Genomic DNA, 22310 nt, shown 5'->3' with positions numbered 1-22310 from the left:
AATACACTTAGAGGGGGGTGAGGGTGTGGAAAGGACTGATCAAAGCGTTGAATTCTTTTTATGGAGATACTTATGCATATCTCAAAAACTGAAGATGTTACAGATGTGAGATTAGGTATTTGGAATCTCCTTCAAAATCAAAGAAACATGTATTTATTTTTCGACTTGAGAGAAGACTGTTTCTCACATGTACTGTTCTATGTCACATGGCCGTCTTAGCCCCAAAAGGTAATACTACAAACACGGTTTACAAAGAATTTCTGGGGTAAATTAAACTCAATTTTTGGGTGAGTTTTTATACTTTAGGAATTTTCAAATAATGTCTTAGTACAATGCCGAGGAACGATTAATTTGATCTAATTACGAAATCCGCGCGAGCGAAGCCGCGGGTAATTACTGGTCTATACATATAAAGTAACTTGTTCTGACTGACTGACTGACTGACTGACGGATTCATCATCGCCGAGCCAAAACTACTGGACGTAAACAAATGAAATTTTGGGGATACATTCATATTAACATGTACTGTAGGTGCTCGCTATGGGAGGATTTTTGGATATTCCTTCGCTAAGGGGGTGAAAAGGGGGTGAACTTTTAAAATGAGGATATCTATATCTCAAAAAACTTAAAAGTTTACAGATGATAAAATTGGTATTTTTAAACTCTCTTAAAAATAATGAAACACGTATTTTTGTTTTCGCAAAATCCCATTAAGGGGGGGGGGGGGTAAAAATGGGGGATAGAGGTTGACCACCCTTTATGAGGAGACTTATATCTCAAGAAGGAAAGAAGTTACAGTCATGAAAATTGATATTTGGAATCTCCTTTGAAAATAAAGAAACGCTTATTTTTGTGTTTTTGGAAAATCCGATGAATACGGGGTGAACAGGAGTGACAAACGGTGTGAATAAAAAAAGACTATATCTGAAAATTATCTCAGACACGCTACATATGACAGATTTGAAAACTGGTATTCGGTGTTTCCTGTAAAAGTGAAGAAACATAAATATTTTATTCGGAAAATCCACTTGAGGGGAACTGAAAAAGAGGGTGAATTTTTAAAATTAGCATATTTACAGTATATCTCAAAAACTTAACATGTTGCAAACGTGAAAATTGGTATTTGGAATCTCCTATAAAAATGAGGAAACACGTATTATTTTGTTTTCGGAAAAACCTTAACGAGGGGGGGAGTGAAACAATTGAAAACTTAGTTGAATTATTTGTATGAATATACTGTACATACCAAAAAAACTAAAGATGTTCCAAACGTGAAAACTGGTATTTGGAATCTCCTTAAAAATCAAGAAATACGCTTTTTTTGGTGGGCGGAAATCAATTTGGTAGTGGGGATGAAAACGGAGATGAACTCCTTTTGCGAGGATACATATATCTCAAAGACTTGGGATGTTACAGTCATGATATTCGTATTTGGAAGCTCTTTTAAGGAAACGGGTACTGTTACTTAACGGTCGGAGGTGGAATGAAAAAAGAGTTGAATTCTTTTCATGTGGATGCTCGTATCTCAAAAACTGAAGGTGTTACAGACACGAAAATTTGTATTTGGAATTTTCTTTCAATGTGAAGAGTCACGCAATCTTTTGTCTTTGGAAAATCCATTTAAGGGGGTGAATTAATTGAAAAATTAATTGAATTCTTCGTAAACGATACTTATATCTCAGAAACTAAAGATTTTACACACGTGAAAATTTGTATTTGCAATCTCCTTTAAAATATAGAAACACGCATTTTTGGAGGGGGGAATCAACTTAATGGGGTGGGGTGGAAAAGGATTTGAATTCCTTTTATGAGGATACCTAAATCTCAAAACCTAAAGCTGTTAGAGGCATGAATATAATTATTAAGAATCTTCCTTCAAAGTAAAGAAACACGTGCACTTTCGTCTTCGGAAAATCCACTTAAGGGGGGTGAATGAATTGAAAAATTAGTTGAATTCTTTGTGTGAGGATACTTATATCTCAAAAACTAAAGATGTTAAAGACTTAAAAATTGGTATTTGGAATCTCCTTTAAAAATAAAGAAACACGCACTTTCGGGGAGGGGGGAATCAACTTAACGGGTAGGAAGGGGGTGAAAAAGGAGTTGGATTACTTTTATGAGTATACGTGTATCCCAAAAACTGAAGATGTTACAGACGTGAAAATTAGTATTCGGAATCTCCTTTAAAAATGAAGAAAAACTTATTTGGCCTTTTTTTTTTGGAAAATCGGCGTAAGTGGTGTGGGGTTGAAAATATGTAAATAAAGAGTTGAAATATGTGTACGAGGATACTTTATCTTAAAAACTGAATCTGTTACAGATGTGAAAGTTGTTATTTGAATTTCCTTTCAAAATGAAGAATTACGTATTTTTTGTTTTCGGAAAGTCCAGTTAAGGCGGAAGAGGGGTGGAAAGGAGTGAAGAAGAAGAAGAAAAAGAAGAAGACGAAGAAGAAGAAGAAAAAGAAGAAGAAGAAGAAGAAGTTAAATTATTCTCATGAGCACACATTTATCTCAAAAACTGAAGGTGTTACAGAGGTACAGACATGGAAACTGTTATTTGGAATCCCCTTTAAAAATAATGAAACACGTATTTTTGGTTTTCGGAAAATGCAGTTAAGGAGCTGAAAAGAATTGGGAAAGCGGGTGAATTTTTGAAATAAGTACTAGTATATCTGGATTATATGTATAAAACTTAACATGTTAGAGAAAAGAAAGTATTTAGAAAGTCCTTTAAAAATACAGGAACATGTACTTTTTTGTTTTTCGGAGAAGGCACTTAACAGGGGGTGAAAAGGAGTGAAAAATAATTGAATTACTTTTATGAGGATTCTTATATCTCAAAAACTGGTGGAAATAGGTATTTGGAATCTCCTTTAAAAATAAACAAACATGTATTTACTTTTTCGACTTGAGAGAAGACTGTTTCTCACATGTACATTTCTATGTCGTATGGTCGTCTTAGCTCCAAAAGGTAATACCACAAATATGGTTTACAATGAATTTCTGGGGTAAATGAAACTCATTTTTGGGTGAGTTTTTATACTTTAGGAATTTTCAGATAATGTCTTAATAGAATGCCGAGGAACGATTACTTTGATCAAATTACGAAATGCACGCGAGCGAAGCCGCGGGTAATTGCTAGTGTTTATCATAAACATGTTAAACACTAACAGCACAGGTCTCTCACACTGGCCGGCTAACTTCATTTCAAGTCTCGAGATACTCTCTTGACGAAGGTGATAGCATTTTCTAGTACTAAATGTCTATTGTAATTATTTCCTACTAGCAAGGTACCCGTGCTTCGCTACGGTATTATACTGAAATTTGTAATTGAATGCTTATTGTTTTAGATATATAATCCGCCGAAATTCGCGGTCTGACACGTTTTCAGCGAGAATCCACCAATATTCCCGATCTGACTCGTTTTCTATTAGATTACGCCATGTTTCCTCCCATTTTTCAATCTTCCTTTCCAGCAATCGATTTCGTACTTCCCGGGCTAGGCTCAGGTATTCTTCCCGGTCAGTTGGGTCCGTAAATCTTTGCCAGACCGTATTTTATTTTAATCATTTTTAATCTGGATAAAATCCTTCAGGAGATCCGGCGTGGTGTCATATTGGGTGCCTTGGCGGCACTGAACCCGCGGCCGGACTGCATTCTAAGTCATTACCCGTCCAGGAGCCGTTTCCAGCGCGGTCCGCACATTTGACGACGGTCCGAAACATTATTATTATTATTATTATTATTATTATTATTATTATTATTAATGTTCTTCTTCTTATTATTATTATTATTATTATTATTATTATTATTATTATGTGTTGCTGGGATGAATGATGACAGGGAAAACCGGAGTATCCGGAGAAAAACCTGTCCCGCCTCCGTTTTGTCCAGCACGAATGTCACATGGAGTGACCGGGATTTGAACCACGGAACCCCAGCTGCGAGAGGCCGGCGCGCTGCCGTCTAAGCAACGGAGGATCCTTATAAGTACATTAAGAACAGTAAAATCAATTGGTCTCACCTCCTTTTACACCCCACCGCCGTTAGTTTTTACTGCCAACCCCCCCCCCCCCCCCCCCAAATTAAAAGAACGCGTGTTTCTTTATGTTTAAGGGAGATTCCAAACACCAATGTTCACGTCTATTACCTTCAGTTTTGAGATATAAGTATCCCCATAAATATAATTTACTTTTGTCACTTCATTTCAAACTACTTAGTGAATTTACCCTAAAAAAAATACTTGTTTCTTTAATAGTGAAGGATCTTCTAAATACCAATTATCACGACTCTAACTTCTTCACCTTTTGATTTATGTGTCCTCATGAAAGGAATTCAACTGCTTTACACTCCCGCCCCCCAAGATGGATTCCCCCCCAAAACGCGTTTTTCTTCGTTTTTAAAGGTGATCCAAATACGAATTTTCACGTCTGTAACAACTTTAGTTTTTATTAGATGTATATATTCTCATACAATTAAAGTCAATTATTTTTTCAATTCTTTCACCCCCCTCCCCCCGCTTCATTGGATTTTCCGAGAATACGTGTTTCTTTACTTTTAAAGCAGATTGCAAATATCAAATTTCACGTCTGTAACATCTTCATTTTTAAGATATCAGTAGCCTAATTAAAAGAATTCAACACCATGTTCAGTCACTTTCACCCCCCCTCCACCCAAGTGGTATTTCCGAAAATTAAAAATACACGTTTCTTTAGGTTTAATAGAGATAAAAATACCATTTTTCACTTCTGTAACATGTTAAGTTTTTTTAGATATACTGTAAAAATTCTCATTTTAAAATTTCACCCTTTTTGGGTTCCCCTTAAATGGAGTTTCCAAAAACAAATCACCTATGTTTCTTTACATTTACAGGAGATTCCAAACACCCACTTTTTACGTCTGTAACATTTTACGTTTCCAAGATAATCTTTCAAAAATTTACCCCAATTTGTCACTTCTGTTTAACCGCCATTAATAGGATTTTCCAAAAACTAAAAAAATACGTGTTTCTTTATTTTTAAAGGAGATTCCATATACAAATTTTCAGTTCTGTAATATCTTCCGTTTCTGAGATATATGTATCCTCATTAAAGGCATTCAACCCATTTTTCACCCTTTTACACCCCTTCTATTGGGATTTACAGGAAACAAAAATATACGTGTTCTTTTATTTTTAGAGGAGATTCTAACTACCAATTTTTACATCTGTAAATTTTAAAGTTTTAAGATCTAGACACATTCATTTTAAAAAATTCACCCCCCCTTTTCACCCCTCAATATTTGGATTTTCCAAAAACGAAAAATTACGTGTTTCTTTACATTTAAAGTAGATCCCAAATACCAATTTTCAGGTCTGTAATATCTTCAGGTTCTGAAATATAAGTAGCCTCATTAAAGGCATTCAACCCATTATTCGCCCTTTTACACCCTTCATATTGGGATTCTCCAAAAACAAAAAAATACGTGTTTCTTTATTTTTAAAGGAGATCCCAAACACCAATTTTCAGGTCTGTAATATCCTCAGTTTCTGAAATATAAGTAGCCTCATCAAAGGCATACAACCCTTTTTTCACCCCTTTTCACCCTTCCTATTGCGATTTTCCGAAAACAAAAAAATAATTGTTTCTTTATGTTTAATGAAGATTCTAAATACCAATTTTTACATCTGCAAACTTTAAAAGTTTGGAGATATAGATTCACTCATTTTAAAAATTCACCCCCTTTTCACCCTCCCATTAATTGGATTTTCCAAAAACCAAAAAATACGTGTTTCTTTATTTTTAAAAGAGATCAAAAGTACCAATTTTCAGGTCTGTAATATCTTCAGTTTCTGAGATATAAGTACTGGTATCCTGATTAAGGGCATTCAACCCATTTTCCTCATTTTCACCCCTTTTCACCCCTCCTATTGGGATTTTCTGAAAACAAAAAAATACGTGTTTCCTTATTTTTAAAGAAGATTCTAAATACCAATTTTTACATCTGTAAACTTTTAAACTTTCGAGATATAGACACACTCATTTTAAAATTTCACCCCTCTTTTCACCCCCTTAGCGAAGGAATATCCAAAAATCCTCTCTTAGCGAGCACCTACATCTTAATATGAATATATCCCCAAAATTTCACTTCTTTACGTCCAGTAGTTTTGGCTCTGCGATGATGAATCAGTCAGTCAGTCAGTCAGTCAGTCAGTCAGTCAGGACAAGTTATTTTATATATATAGATTATTAATACCGACACCGATAATTGTCGATACATTCATTTTCATGCAACTTACCAAACACAGTATTTAAAGAAGCACACTAATAACTCTAAATCGACTTCTTCAGAATTTCTTCATCATTTTAAGGAGCCATTTCACACGCTCAGGACCATAATACACTAATTTATTCCTTTGCTTATTTTATGGTAACTAAGTGGAACTTGTAGAAGTCATAACGAACGCAGGAGTTGACAATAAAGATATCTAGGTTATGGAAAATATTTACTGGAGATAAAAGGCCGTTTTCCGTATCAGAAACTTATTTTTAGAATCTGTTTAACGTCGCACCCACACAGATAGGTTCTATGGAGACGATGGGAGAGTAAAGGACTAGGAGTGGGAAGGAAGCAGTCGTGGCCTTAATTAAGGTAGAGCCCCAGTATTTGCCTGGTGTGAAAATGGGAAACGACAGAAAAACCATCTTCAGTGCTGCCGACAGTGGGGTTCGAACCCACTATCTCCCGGATGCAAGCTCACAGCTGCGCGTCCTTAACCGCACGGCCAACTCGCTCGGTCGTATCAGAAACTAAACTACAGATGAGATATTCATCCAAAGAGAAGTCAGGCAAGTTCGTGTTCTATCTTCATTGTCTAACCTTTACTAAGACGAAAGTTTTAAAAACAGCTTTAGAAAATCACTAAGATGGCACAGAAGCAAATGGTGCCGTAATGAGCAACGTAACATATGTGTGTGATACTTCTATCTTGTGTGACAATCTTAAGGGACTACAACACCTAATAAGTAATATCAGTGTTGCAAGGGATAAGGGGACTAAAAAATAAATGCAACAAGACCAAGTTCATGATCCTCAGAAGACATGCAAATCGTGAGGCAATTTTACAAGTAAACAGTCGACATATTGAGAGAACAACAAGCTTCAAATATCTGGATGCCATTGTCACTGAACCGCTTGATCCTGAGAAAGAAGTAAAACAGAGGAGAGTAATAGCACGAAAAACATTTACGAAATGAAGTCTTTCGTTTGAAATTGCCACCTAAATTTAAATCATAGGCAAAGGATGGTCAAGTACTATACATGGCCAGTCTTAATATTTGGTATGGAAACCTGGACCCTCAAGAGCATATCAGTGAGAAGTTTGGACGCCTTTAAGATATGGACCAAACTTAGGCGCTCTAGATTTCCTGGATGCTAGACCAAAACCAAGAAGTACCCGAAAAGGCAAGAGCAAGTCAGAAATTCATTATAAAAACAAATAACCACAAAATTTCTTACCTTGGTCACATCCTCAGAAATTACAACGTATTGTACAAGGTAAAATACAACGTCGAAGAGGAGACGAACACCATGGTTTGGGAACATCAAATAACAGACTGGAATTTACAGTGTTGTAGTACTTTTACATACGGCAGGAGATCGCAAAAAATCCGCACAGTGATTGTAGAGTACTAATATCATTTAGAAAACACCATGGTGCTCGCGAAAACCAGATTGAGAAGGCCTGCTCTACAGGGTACAAGTTTTTAACCCCCTTTTCAGATCTGCTGTGCGTAATCATAAACATCGACTTTGAAGCTTGGATTTGGGTGTAGACATTATTTAGAGATTTCAAGATACTTTGAGCACTGTTCGTGCTTCCACGAAGATTCTGAAAGTTTTACATCCTTCGCTATCCTGTGATAATTTCTCTAAATTTCTCTTTCCTATTTAGATTTGATACATATTTATTACGATACCTTTAATCAAAATTTAAGTTATTACTTTCATTTGAGGGATCGCGTTCCTTCACTTTAATCATTCTTTTGAAGTTGCTTTTGACGAGACGTCCCTTGCGTGCGTCGCACACTTTACTGCCTCGCCTACCTGTTTGCCAGACATGTCCTACTCATGTTATAATTCATTTTATTATTGTTTATCATTTACCACGTCACACCGCTTCATCAACGGCAACTTCATTATCTATTGTTCCGGATGACGTATTGTATCCTTCCACTTCCTCTTTTCTCCTCCCGTCCTCATTGGCTGCATTATTATATATTATTTACATTCTTTTCGATGATTGTTTATAAAAATTTTATACAGATATTATTTTAAGACCTACTTTTGATTTTTCTAAATTTGTCTAAGCTTTTCTTCTACTTCTGTTAAGGTAATTCTAGTCTTTAAGTCCCTTTCTAACGTCACTATTTCGAAGAACAATTACTGTACACCGAGCAAGTTGGCCGTGCGATTAGGGGCGTGCAGCTGTGAGCTTGCATTCGGGAGATAGTAAGTTCGAACCCCACTGTCCGCAGCCCTGATATGATTTTCCGTGGTTTCCCAGTTTCACACCAGGAAAATTTTGAGGCTGTGCCTTAATTCAGGCCACGACTGCTTCGTTCCCACTCCTAGCACTCTCCTATCCCACCGTCGCCATAACATATATCTGTGTGGGTGCGACTTAAAGCATCTTGTACAACTTGGCTTGCATTCGGGAGATAGTGGGTTCGGATCCCACCGTCGGCAGCCCTGAAGATAGTTCTGCATGGTTTCCCATTTTCACTCCAGGCAAATGCTGGGGTTGTACCTTTATCAATATCACGTTCGCTACTTTCGCAATCCTAGCCCTTTCCCCTCCTCCTCTTCGCCGAAAACCTTTGATATTTCAGTGCGACGTTAAACAAATGGCAAGAGAAAAAATATATTGTGATAATAAAAACTGCCTTGAAAATTGTTTTACATCACACACAAAATTCAGCTCTGAAGGGATAGGTGTAAGATTTGCTAATTCCTGGTAAAGGAAAATGAGGAAATAAGAATAGAAGTGCTTTATATGCTCTAAAATAATTGATGACAAATTTCTAAATGAGCTAACAAAAGGGCCAAAAATCTGTGTCGGTGCAACGTAAAACGACGTGTAAAAAGGATGTATATTTTATTCATTTATTTATTTAACTGGAAGGGAGAGGTACACTGGGAGAATGATGTAGCTATCCAGATCCAGGCCTGGATGTTCCGGTTTCTAACATCGGCAAATCCTGGTGGTTTGTTCAAAAGGAGCAGAGGGATTTAAGGAGATCATCCAGCCTTAAAGCCCTGCCAAGTCTGGAACTGAGTCTGGGTGCTCGGCCAGCTCCACATAATAAAATTATTTTTCCTCCTACCATTTTCCCAAATATCTAGGGTCGGCATTATATGAGTGAGGCCAGTTTTATGGCCGAATGCTCTGCTTGACGGCAACCCTATATGGAGGGATGTATTCATATTCTTTTTACAATTTGCGTAACGTCTCACAATACAGGAAGCTCTTATGACGACGATGGGATAGGAAAGAGCTAGGAATGGGAAGGAAGCGACCGTGTTCTTAATTAAGGTACAGCCCCAGCACTTGCCTGGTGTGAAATTGGGGAAAGCACAGAAAACCAGCATCAGGGCTGGCGACAGTGGGGTTCGAACCTACTATCTCCCGAATGTAAGCTAACAGCTACGTGACTCAAACCTCGCAGCCACTCACTCGGTGTATTTGTTATTGCGTGTCTCTTTGGTGCCAAGTAGCGTGATGTGCTGCGTGTACATGAAGATATGTGTATTAAATTCCCGAACCAACCAAGAATCACACCACGGCCCTGAACCGCGAAAGCCATTTCGCTGACCATTCTTCGAAGGAGACGGATCCACGTAATATAATAATAATGATGATAATAATAATAATAATAATAATAATAATAATAATAATAATAATAATAATAATAATAATAATAATGTCGTTCGTCTTAATACACTGCACTTTTATTACATACAACACAGCAGACTACCAGCCACCAAAGTAACACGCGATAGTGAATGCAATTTTCCTCGTACGGCTGTCATCAAGAAGGGCATCCGACCATAAAACTAGGCCATTTCCACATACTGTGCCGGCCTCATTAACTAGGGAGAAGGCTAGGAAGATGTTTTACGTCGTATTAAGTACTTTTACTGTTTACAACGATGGCGAGGTGCCAGAATTTTAGTCCGATACGTGTTCGTTTACGTGATGGTAAATCACCCAACACGAGGGTGGCGTATTTGACCAGATTCAAACATCACTGAGAGCCTCCGTGGCTCAGACGGCAGCGCGTCGGCCTCTCACCGCTGGACACCGTGGTTCAAATCCCGGTCACTCCATGTGAGATTTGTGCTGGACAAAGCGGAGGTGGGACAGGTTTTCCTCCGGGTACTGCGGTTTTCCCTGTCATCTTTCATTCCAGCAACACTTTCCATTCTCATTTCATAGCATCTATCAATCATTAATATATCACTTTGGGAGTGGCGACCCCATTGTACTAACAGCCTATAATATGCTTCATTCATTACATCCCTGACCCGGTCAATGACTGGAAAACAGGTTGTAGGTTTTCATTTTTCATTTTTCAAACATCACTGGATTGAGTCAGTATTGAACCCATCAACTTCGGCTCCCATTGGAACCACGCAGCGCGGATGGCTTCACATAAAATCAAGAAGGTGACGTTGAAAAAATATATCCTCAACCCCCACCCAATCAATAGGTCCATTAATTCAAAATGTTGACTGTCATGTTGTTCTGAACTTTAAAATGGTAACACTGAGACACTTGGTTTCTGAACCATATATATTGTCTCACTGCTTTTGTTCTGTGTTGGAGACAGAATGTTGTTAGGGTAGACGTAAGGATATAGGTTTTCCAGATTATTGACATTGGAAGTCGAAGGCCAGCCGCGAAGGACGTGTCTTGCGCAGAGACTCGTGCTCCCAACGTCACGTTACACGTGCTTCACCACGCACACTTCGCGCTGCTCGCCACAAGGAATGGGGTGTGCTATTCACTGTAACAAACTCTCCGATACAGGCCTCTTCGCAAAACAATGAACAACACTGCCTTAGGCTTCGTGTGAGGCGTTCAACACCTTTGTTCTTTCGAGATTCTCAGTAAATATTTTACTCATATATATATAATAACTACTGAAAAGAATTTGAAAAGGGGTTATTTTTCTATTAATTTAATTTAGTTCGAAACAGTATTACACTATTTCTATTGCTATTTATTAGAACATTTTAGAAAGAAGTTAAAGGAAATAGTACAAGCGTAATTTCATATTTTGTCTTTGGTGTTTGGAAATACGGAACCGTCAGATGCAACAAAGGGGCAGCAATCGTAGAGGAGCAGTGTTTCTCAGTAGGGAGTAAAAACTAGATTGCCGATGTCGGTTCAGGTAGAAATCCCACGTACTGAGGCGCATAAACGCGAGCGTCAACAGCGCGGCAAGATGTCCATCAAGAGAAAGCGTCTCTCTCCACCTCAGGCTGTCTCTTCGCAGCAGAGCTCACGGGCGGGAAGCCAGCAAGTCAATGGGCTCTACATCCATTCCAGTCCCCCTCGAGGTAAGTCCCTAGAGTAATAAGAAGCCTGGCACTTGTTGCTCTGTCTTAATGTGATAACTGCCGTTCGAAAGTTGACTAAATCTTACTTCACTTTTGACTAACTGGGTTTGTGCTTCAAAATTAAACTGTTTTTTTATTCATATCAGGGGCTGCCTGGCCGAGGCGGTAAAGGCGTGCTCGGTTCGCCAGGAAGGACGTGGGTTCGAATCCCCGTAAAATTTAAGAAACGAGATTTCCACTTACGGAGGAGCATATGGCCCTGAGGTTCACTCAGCCTACACCAAAAGTGAGTACCAGGTTAATTCCTGGGGGCAAAGGTGGCCGGGCGTAGAGCTAACCACTCTACCCCATCACGTGCCGAGGTTAACAATGGTGGAAGCCTTTACCTTCCACTCCTCCAAGGGCCCTCATGGCCTGTACGGAGGTGACTTTGCTTTGCTTTGCTTTTTTATTCATATCATGCATTGGAGATTTCTCAGCAAATCAAGTAGAAATGAATACAATTTAAACTACCTTCTTTTTTTTTGCAAGTTGCTTTACGTCGCACCGACACAGATAGGTCTTCGATGGGAAATGGGAAAACACGGAAAACCATCTTCAGGGCTGCCGACAGTGGGGTTCGAACCCTCCATCTCCCGAATACTGGATAATGGCCGCACTTAAGCGACTGCAGCTATCGAGCTCGCTTAAACTACCTTCAGATTGGCCCAGTTATTTCTGGAGTCACCGGAGACGCTGAGGTTCATTTTATATTATAACCAGTGTTTATTAGGGCCGGATCTCTTCCGACCCATATGATTTTTCACGTAAAAGCACTAATCCGGAATCCACCGAGAATCGAACCTTGACGTCCGGGTGGAAAGCAAGAAACTAAGCTACTCTGCTAATCACGTCCCACGGCCATAGAACTGAATATTTACCGAGCGAGTTGGCCGTGCGTTTAGAGGCGCGCAGCTGTGAGCTTTCTTTCGGGAGATAGTGGGTTGGAATCCCACTGTTCGCAGTCCTGAAGACGGTTCTCCGTAGTTTCCCGTTTTCATACCACTAGGGCTGTAAATTAATTAAGACCACGACTGCTTCCTTCTCACTCCTAACCCTTTCCTATCGCATCGTCACCAATAGACCTATCTGTGTCGGTGCGACGTAAAGCAATTTGTAAAAAAAAATGAATATTAAAGAATAATAGACGAGTACAAAATAACCATTCAACAGAGAAGGTAAATTTCAGCTTATGATAATTCACTGAGAGTCAAAGAGCATACAGATCGTTGACACCCTGAAGTTCTATATGTAAAATAATATTTTTGTGGTGCTTGTAATGCTTAGACTAATTATGTGATCCAGGATTGGTAAAGGAGTAGATGCCTGATGCAACACTAGAGCTGAAATGTAATTAATTATATTCACATTTCAATGCAATGCAAGTCGTCGTTGTATCGTTTTTGTGTCTATAGATGTAGAAAGGAAGTCTATTCCATTCAAATCTAGAACACCGGCCGAGTTGGCCGTGTGTTTAAGGGCGCGTAATCGGCAGCCCTGAAGATGGTTTCCCGTGGTTTCCTATGTTCACACTAGGCAAATAATGGGGTTGTACCTTAATTAAGGCCACGGCCGCTTCCTTCCCAATTCTAGGCCTTTCCTATCCCATCCTCGCCAAGAGACTTATCTGTGTCGGTGCGACGTAAAACAAACTGTAAAAGAAGAATCTAGAACGATCAGAGGCTGATAAAAGAATGTAATTTATAAGGAGAGATTGATTTAGGCTTTAAGCAATTGGTACAAGGGATATATCATATCATAAATGCTTAACCTATTAGAAATATTCGTACTATATAACAATATAATTCTCCAAGAATAACGTTTCAGACGATTAGGTATTGGGATACCACAATCATAAAGCCCGTAAAACTGTTGTTCGTATGTTATGAATATACCAGTTGATTATATCGGAAGAATTATCATGAAAAAGTTTCCCGGTGATAAAAACTAAAGACTCTGACATGGATGATGAAATATACGGGGCCATTGGTCAGACTCTTCATGCGTTCAACTTTAATATGTAGCATAGCAGCTTAGGCTCTCATCCGGCGTCTGCATTAATATAAAAACATATTCTGGGCTTGTAGACTGTGGTCATTTTCGGTTTCTAGCTCCCAACGTCTCGCTAAAAATTGCGCCCGAATTTTCAAGGTATCCACTCTCTCGAAGTCACTTGTGAAATATGTAAGTAAGTAATCTTACCTCTGGTGATAATAACAGATAAATATATCGAATAAAGATTCCCCGCTTGTAGGCCGTGGTAGAATTTGGTTTCTAGCTCCCTGTGTTACATTGAAAAGTGTGAGTGGAAGTTTCAATACCAACGTTGAAAATGCCAGGTAAACTTCGCGAGAGAGAAATTCATTTTGACCACGGAATACAAGTCTATAGATCTTTTCTTTGCCATGCAGTTAGGGGCGCGCAGCTGTGAGATTGCATCCGGGAAATAGTGTGTTCGAGCCCCACTGTCGGCAGCTCTGAAGATGGTTTTCCGTAGTTCCCCATTTCCACATCAGGCAAATTCTGGGGTTGTACCTTCATTAAGGCCACGGCCGCTTCCTTCCCACTCCTAGGCCTTTTCTATCCCATCGTCGCCAAAAGACCTATCTGTGTCGATGCGACGTAAAACAAATTGTAAACAAAAAAAGATTTTATCTTTGTTCATTAATCTGTAGTGATCACCATAGGGAAAATTACCAACTGCAGTAGAGAATTATTACAGGACTAAATATATTTTCTTGAAATCTATAGTGTAGTGATATAATTCCGATCTGAAGTATATTACAAATATCTCAGAATCTGCTTCGCGAGGTCCGCAACGCGTCAATAATAAATTCAGTCAGACGTAAAATCATAAATAAACCTAAAATGGCTTACACATACATGCATACATGCATACATCTTCATTTCAGATTGTTACGCCTTTCAGCGTTCAGTCTGCAAGCCTCTGTGAATTTACTAAATGCCTCCACTTGTAACTCGAATCCATTATTCTCCTATATAATCTATCCTCCTCCATTTACCTCACATGACCCCACTACTGGAGCCGGTTTATGGGTACCGCTTCATCCATCGAGTTCATTCGTAACTTAGACTTTATCACTTCATTCTGTGAACCCTTCTGTCACTGTTCCCACCTGTATGCACCAGTGAACATTCTCTCTTCTTTCATGTCTGTTCTTTTTATTATGAAATAGATATCCCGAGTCCACCCAGCTTTCACTCTCATACAGCGGAGTTGGTATGAAAATAGGCAGGTGATAAGGTAGTTTCGTCCGGGAGGCGATTTCTTTCTTGCAGAATACTGTTGATCGCTACTGCGATTGCAATGCGTTAACTTTCCTGCACCTGCATTCAATCTTACCTAGTATGCCACTATCCTGGGAGAATGCACAACTGATCTACCTCTTCCAGTTTCATATCCACAAACTGACATTCAATCCTGTTACGTTTCTTCCCTACCGACAACACATTAATGGAAAAGCCAATTTTCACACCATACTGATTGCACCAGTTTTCAAGTTCCAAAATATTAGATTCCAGGATTTCAGCACAGATCTAATCGTTGGCATAGGCCATATTGCTTATTACATTTCCACAGAACTATATCCCTCCCTGCCACGTCTTTATACCTTTCAACAGATGATACATGTAAACTATGATCAATAAAAAGGGAAAGATTACAGCTTTGTCTGACCGCTGTAAGTAACTTGAATCAAGAACTCATTCCACAATCAATTCTCACTGCAGCGATTTGTCAACATAAATGCTTTTTATTGAATTTAATAACCTACCGTTAATTCCATAATCCTTCAGTACTTTTCACTCGTCACTATGTCACATGCCTCCTCTAGATCTACGAAACAATTTTATATTCTTCTCATAGCATTTTTGCAATTACCTGGCGCATACGCACTTGAAATCCCATCTTGACAGCCCCTCTCTGGTCTGAAACCACACTGGTTTCCATACAACTTACTCTTAACCATTGATCACACACTCATTTCCAAAATGCCAGTGAGCACCTTGCCTTTATTCCGACCAGTGGAAAGCTCGATAGTTGTTTCAATCCTTCCTGTTCCCTTGCTTATAGAAAGGTGCAATTACTGCTTTCGTCCAATCAGCAGGTACCTTACTAACATTTCATGCTAAAATATTACTCTATGAAGCCATTTCATCTCTGCTATCTCACTACATTTAATCATTTCAGGTTAAATTTCATCTATTCCTGCTGCTTTATGACAATGGAGTTTATTTACTATCCTTTCCTATTCGCCCCATGAACTCGGATTTAGCGACGTTAACAGAAAGACTTCCTTTTACGTTGAGAAGACTTTCAAAATATTCCATCCACCCGTCCAATTATTCCCTGGAATCTACTATGAGTCCTCCTATTTAACTGAAAACAATATTCATTTCCTTTTTCTCTACCTTTCTAAGATACTTTATTACGCTCTAAAACGTTCTCTCTGCCACTTGCCCAATCCTTTCCAGGTTATTACCGAAATCTTCCCATGTTTTCTTGGATTCAATGATCATTTATTTCGCTCTGTTTCTTTCATCTAAGTACAATTTCCTGTCAGCAGCAGCCTTTGTTTGGAGCCATTTCTGATATGTCTTCTTTTTACATTTACAAGCTGCCCTCACTTCATCGTTCCGGCAAGATGTTCTTTATGTTTTTCCCTCTCTGTACACAGTCGTCCCTAGGCATTCCCTTGCTATTTCTACTTTTCTACTACAACATCCCTGTATGCCTGAATCCGCTTGCTGTCTATTGCAACTTTTCACTAATCATATCCATGTACTTTTTTCTAATCTTCGCGCCCCGGAGGTTCGCTACACTTATTCGTTTGCAGACAGATTTAACTTTCTCTATGCTAGGCGTAGAGATACTTAGTTCACTATGCTTTAAGAATGTATTCACCGGGCGAGTTGGCCGTACGGTTAAGGGTGCGCAGCATTGAGCTTGCATCCGGGAGATCGTGGGTTCGAGCCCCACTGTTGGCAGCCTTGAAGATGGTTTTCCGTGGTTTCCCGTTTTCACACCAGGGAAATGCTGGGGCTGTACCTTAATTGGGCTACGGCCGCTTTCTTTCCCTTCCTAGGACTTTCCTATCCCATCGTCGCCATAAAACCAATCTGTGTCGGTGCGACGTAAAGCAAAATTGTAAAACAAAAAGAAGAATGTATTCGTAACTGCTAATCCCATACTAGCACAGAAGTCCAGTATACGCTTCTAAGTCCTAATAACTTCCATTTCTTCCCCGCATTTATCCATCACATTATCGTATCTTTCAATCTCCAACTCTTGTATTGAAATCTCCCATTAGCACAATCCTATCCTTGCTGTTGACCCTGACTACGATGCCATTCACTGCTTCATAACACTTACGAACTTCATCCTCGTCTGCACCCTCAGATGGTGAATAGATTGGGGCTCGTCCTGATTCCTCTAACTGCTAAATTTACCCACATCATTGGCCCATTTACGCGCCTAACACAAACTGCTGTACGTTGTATCCAATAGTTTTTTCCTAATGAACTGTCCAACCCCACACTCTACCCTTCCGTTTTCATCCCTGTTAAGAACACTTTATTATCTCCCCATACTCGAATATCATTAATACCTAACACATCCAGACGCATCCTTTTTGCTGAGTCAGCCAGTTCTACTTCCTTTCTTCCATAAGTCCTGTTAATATTGGCGGCTCCCCATCAGATTCCATTTCCTTCAGCATGTTTTTCCAAGGGGACACTCACCTGTCAAATGGAAGTGGGACTCCATTAATAACATAGGTCCCAGTCTTACTTTAAATATTCCGAGTTCGGTCAATTCTGTGAAGCAGGATGCTACCCTACTTACACATAGTACCAGTGAGAAACTCTCCTCTAACGGATTAGGGACCACCGGTTGATTGTATAGTCCTAGCCATCTGAGCACAAAGAGGGCAATGACTCAGAATATGTCCGAAGTGTCCAATCCTATTATATAGCAAATGGTATCCCTACTCTCAGGATCACTTACGAGGCCACTCAGCCGTTGCCCATGGTTCAGGAACTATGACGTAACTACCGTATCCCACACAATGAATCACTTACGAATTACTTATTGTTGTTTTATTTTGTTTCCGGTCGTCATCCCCTAGATACCACACTGGTCAGACATTATCGGGAAGAGCTGTCACCCCCAGTCTGCAGAACGTCTGAATATATTTTTTTAAGTACAAAGAATAAGCACTACCACTGCGATCGTTGTCCTCCGTCTTTTGATAATAATAATAAAAGTTTGATCATGTGCTTGACTTGTAAAAATGTTCATGTCTTAGCTCGGGCTTTGTCCCGATAAGGGTAAACTTCGGAATGCCTCTAAATTTAGTTATTTGGGTATAAAATCATATAGCCTAATACGAGTGTTAAAGTATTGACTGCCAGAGATAATGGAACACCGTAGTTTAAAGGCGGTAAACTGGATAATGAGTGACATAATAGTAATTTACTGAACATTTAACCGCATATCTAAAATATATTTCTTTCATAAAGCATAAATGAAAATAAGTTACACGCATTTCAGGGGGAAAATATTTTAAGATAAAGTTGAGTATTTTGGAAGGAGGGCAGTGTTCGTTCCACAATAACTCCTTTAGTGATATATCCGTACGCTTGGTAATTCAAGAATGAGGTAGAAAATAAATAAATATGAATTTGTAAGTACATTCTTACAGTACAGATTTATATGGAGATAGGTTCGAATCATTTCCGAAACATTTTAATAGTTGGTCGTATATAAAAATCAACTACGAAACGCATTCAACTGCCGGATGTCCAGTTCCGTGTCTAATTGTTTAGCATGCTGGTCTGTGGTCCAAGGAGTCCCCGGTTCGATTGCCGGCTGGGCCGGGAGGTTTAACTTTCTTTGGTTATTTATTTTGCCGTGTTTAATATTAGATTTCATGCTTTGTTGGGCCCCATCCTCACAGAGGCGCAGATCGTTCATGGGCGTCAACTCGAATTACCTGCACCAGGCCTCTTCGGAGGTCACACGCCATTATTAACTGCCGCGCACGAAAATATAAAATCTTCTTCTTCCCCTTCCTTCACGTCATTTTCCCAATTTATTGTGGACGGCTCTTGATGTGGATTCGACCCAGTTTTAAGGCTGGATGCCTTTCTTGACACGTACGCTGTGTGGAAGGTTTTCACCATTGCGTATTTCTGTGGTGGTTGGTAGTGATGAAGAGAAATGTATTAAGACGAGTGAGGGGAATTGACCGGACGCTATGAAAATACTCAGTCCGTCCGGGAATCGAACTGGGGTTCTCTGAAATGAAGCCCATTTCCCTCACCATTCAGCCACGGAGCCAGACTTACTGTACATGAAACATAAATACTATTATATCCAAATTAATCTCTTCCGACTAACGCACCGGATAAGCACATAGTTATGTTTCTTGCCTGATATCACACACAGACACACAATGGACAGAAAACTAGTTGGATTACAGACCTGGCTTATGCAGAATAGCTATATATGGAGGGATTTCCCGACAGATGACAACCCCTGTTATACACAAGAGGCATGAACAAAGAACTCGGCAATCCTTAACGTGATTCACCAAATATAAACATGTCCTATATAGCTCCCCTAACACAGTATATTCTGTACAACTTGATAAAAATTGAGATAAATTTTATGCTATATTTCGGATAAATTTTGTTCACTTACTAATGATTATCACTTCTAGGGCTTCACGGTGTATGTGTAGGCGTTCAGACACGAAAGTCAGTGGTTGCATATGTGCCCTTTAACACTAACGAACTGGGTTCGATTCTCACTGTTATTTTGGTTTGAGGGTTGAAACGAGGGACATTCATCCCGTGAGATCATAGGCGATGTCTGTATGCGAGACAGCGTTATCGGTCATGAAATTCAAGCATATCAAATACCTTAAAGTCATCTTCATGTGGTGTAACTGCTTTGGCAGGACCATAGCTTTTAAGGGGCTGCTCCTTTGTTATTGTTGTACAGTCGGCACGGCGATTTCCCCATAAATGACAGCAAGTATTGCAAACAAGAGAAGCGTTCAGATAACCAACGTGCACTCATCCGTGGTAATGAAAAATTTAATCCTTTTCTACCGCATACCTTCTCGGGTGCTATACACTGTACATTATGGAATATAATACAGCCAACTCAACCAGATGATCGGCCAGTAGGTTTCCGATACAAGGTACTGTAGAGGTGGTAACGTAGACACAATCTTCTAGAATACAAGACTTGGAGAGAGTATCATCCTTAATGGTAAGCCCCTAAACCGTCTGGCCTCAAGATAATTGGTTCGATAATGGTAGGTGTAACTACTGATTAAGGTATTTAAATACTATAACTCTGTGTCGTTGCCTTATAGCACGTCGAACAACTCCTTAAGGGTCAAAATTTCCACACATCGTAGTCTGTTGGAATATTTAGCAACTATACTATATCAAGCAATACCCGAAGAAGTAATGTAAAAAGTTTACCAGGTGAGTCTAAACAAGATTTTAATTAGTCGGAGTAATTTTTCCTGCTCCATTGTAAGTTAAATTTGTTGGAGCCATTCTTCTATAACTGCTAGGCTGTGCATCATATTTTATATCCCTCAATGTTGATTTCTATTTAAGCCAGAAAAAATGAGAGTACATCACCTGATCAAAAGTATCCGATGACCAATTCAAAACTGTAACCAGACTGTCCTCCTGACACATTCCCCAGTAGTTTGAAATTAATACGGGACATTCTCTATCGAGAAAAGTTTTGACCAGATATCTAAACAACTCTGGAGGAATGGCAAACCATTTTCTTCTTAAATATCTGTTGCCCCAACAGTTCGTGATATAGGTCACTGGAATCAGGAGTAAAGTCAGAGTTCTAACTCATCCTAAAAGTGTTTTAACGGGCTGGCTAGTCCATTTCCGGAACCTTTCTATCTACAGGCCATTCCCGCGCAGACTTCAGTTCATTGCAGGGTTGTGATCATGCTGATAATTGCAACACTAATAACCTAACTGGTCTACTACCATAGACAATGCGCTACTGGTCAAAATGTTCTTACAGTCTTTCACATTTTCTTCCTGAAGAGCCAGTAATTCTGTCTCTGCATGGAGTCATGCGAGAAGGCCGAGGCAATTCCATAGAATCACTCCCACATTGTATTGCCATCTCCTCCAAACCTCGATGTTGACACTACACATGCTGGCGGTTACCATTCTTCAGGCATTGGCCACATCAAAGCGCTCACATGAGACTGCCTCACAATAAAGCGTGATTCAACAGTAAAAATCACATGTTTTTCGTGATCTGTTACACAGTGACGTCACACTTTAAACTACTTTAGACAGAACGTAGCATTCTTAGCAGAAATTTACGAGCAAATGATCGACGACGAAACCACTTTCTTAACTCTCAACTCACAGTCACGATGCTGACTGGATAATTATGAAGGTGATTCAAAAATATAAACCTTAAAAAACGTTTTGCACCCAATGTATTTTGGGTGCTCCTGAAGGATGTCCAGTGAGACGTATAATCTTTAAAATAGTGCCTGTTAGGTGTAAGTGGAAGTATGACGTGCAATCTGAGTACAGGCTAGAAAAACACTTCACACTGGACACAACATTCACAGAAAACCGTTTGTAGCCTGTTCAGAAAGTAAACATGCCTCGACGAGTCATTACAGCATTTTATCGTAAGCACATTGTAACATTGCGTCGGCAAGGACTCCTCGGAGAAAAATGTCCACGCTACTATTGAGTGTCACAAAATATTCAAAATCCTTCTCGCTATGTCACCCGTGATCAACAACAGAGGCTGATGACCGCTAGACCTACATACGAATGTTGGCTCGCAGGAACCCTGAAGACTCCACAACAGGGCTGCTTAATACTATTATGATGTCAACTGGGAGGGACATATCTACTCAGATAATCTGAAATCATCTAAAAAGGGTCCATCTTAACTCCAGAGTTCCTTGACGAGCATCTGCACACACACCCCTACAGCGTGGCACCAGTTGCAGATGGGTAAAGGAACACTTGAAATGGAACCTGGCATCATGGCGTCAGGTGCTCTTCACTGATGAGTGCAGACTCGTTTCGACTTCTGATAATCGTCGGAGGAGGGTATGAAGAGAGTGAAGTAACGCCACACGAGTCATGAACACCATACCACTGGTCGAGCATGGAGGCAGATCCGTCAAATTTTGGGCCGACGTTATGTATGGTCGTTGGCCGTTGTTCACCGTTGTCCAAGGTACTACGACAAGTGTACACTGTCGGGACTGGATCCTCCAGCCCATTGTTCGGTCATACTGACAACAGATCGCAGAGAGAAAAGTGTGTGCTCACAGCTCCCTTCATGTCAAAACCATATCATGTCAGAACCATATCAGTCAGATAGAACGGTGTGCGGTGCCTGCTGGCGTGAGTCCGATTGAAGGATCACCGGAGGACTGCTCTCTACGAGTGCGACAGGGTAGAGCAGCACACATCAGCTACCAAGTAGGCAGCATGTTACAAATGACCAACGCATGCCTCTACGCACGTGGTGGACTAACACCAAACCAAAACGCAGATTGTGATTTGCAAATTTGATAAACGGATGCACTTTCCCAAATAATGTTAGAGAAAGTG

At 39.8% G+C, this 22310-nt stretch overlaps 1 protein-coding gene across 1 annotated transcript in view; it reads left to right on the top strand.

The window, feature by feature from the left end:
- The first annotated feature begins 11481 nt into the window (after positions 1-11481).
- The window catches only part of LOC136863713 (uncharacterized), a 562466-nt gene continuing 551637 nt past the window's right edge, over positions 11482-22310 (top strand). Inside the window, exon 1 of the mRNA XM_068226053.1 lies at positions 11482-11606. Coding sequence (XP_068082154.1) covers positions 11492-11606 — 115 coding nt within the window. The 5' untranslated portion in view covers positions 11482-11491. The remainder of the gene's footprint in view (positions 11607-22310) is intronic.

This window comes from Anabrus simplex, chromosome 2 (genome assembly GCF_040414725.1).
Source record: "Anabrus simplex isolate iqAnaSimp1 chromosome 2, ASM4041472v1, whole genome shotgun sequence".
NCBI lineage: Eukaryota > Metazoa > Arthropoda > Insecta > Orthoptera > Tettigoniidae > Anabrus > Anabrus simplex.
The sequence above is the reverse complement of the archived record's forward strand: the minus strand, read 5'-3'. Positions and strand labels throughout refer to the sequence as shown.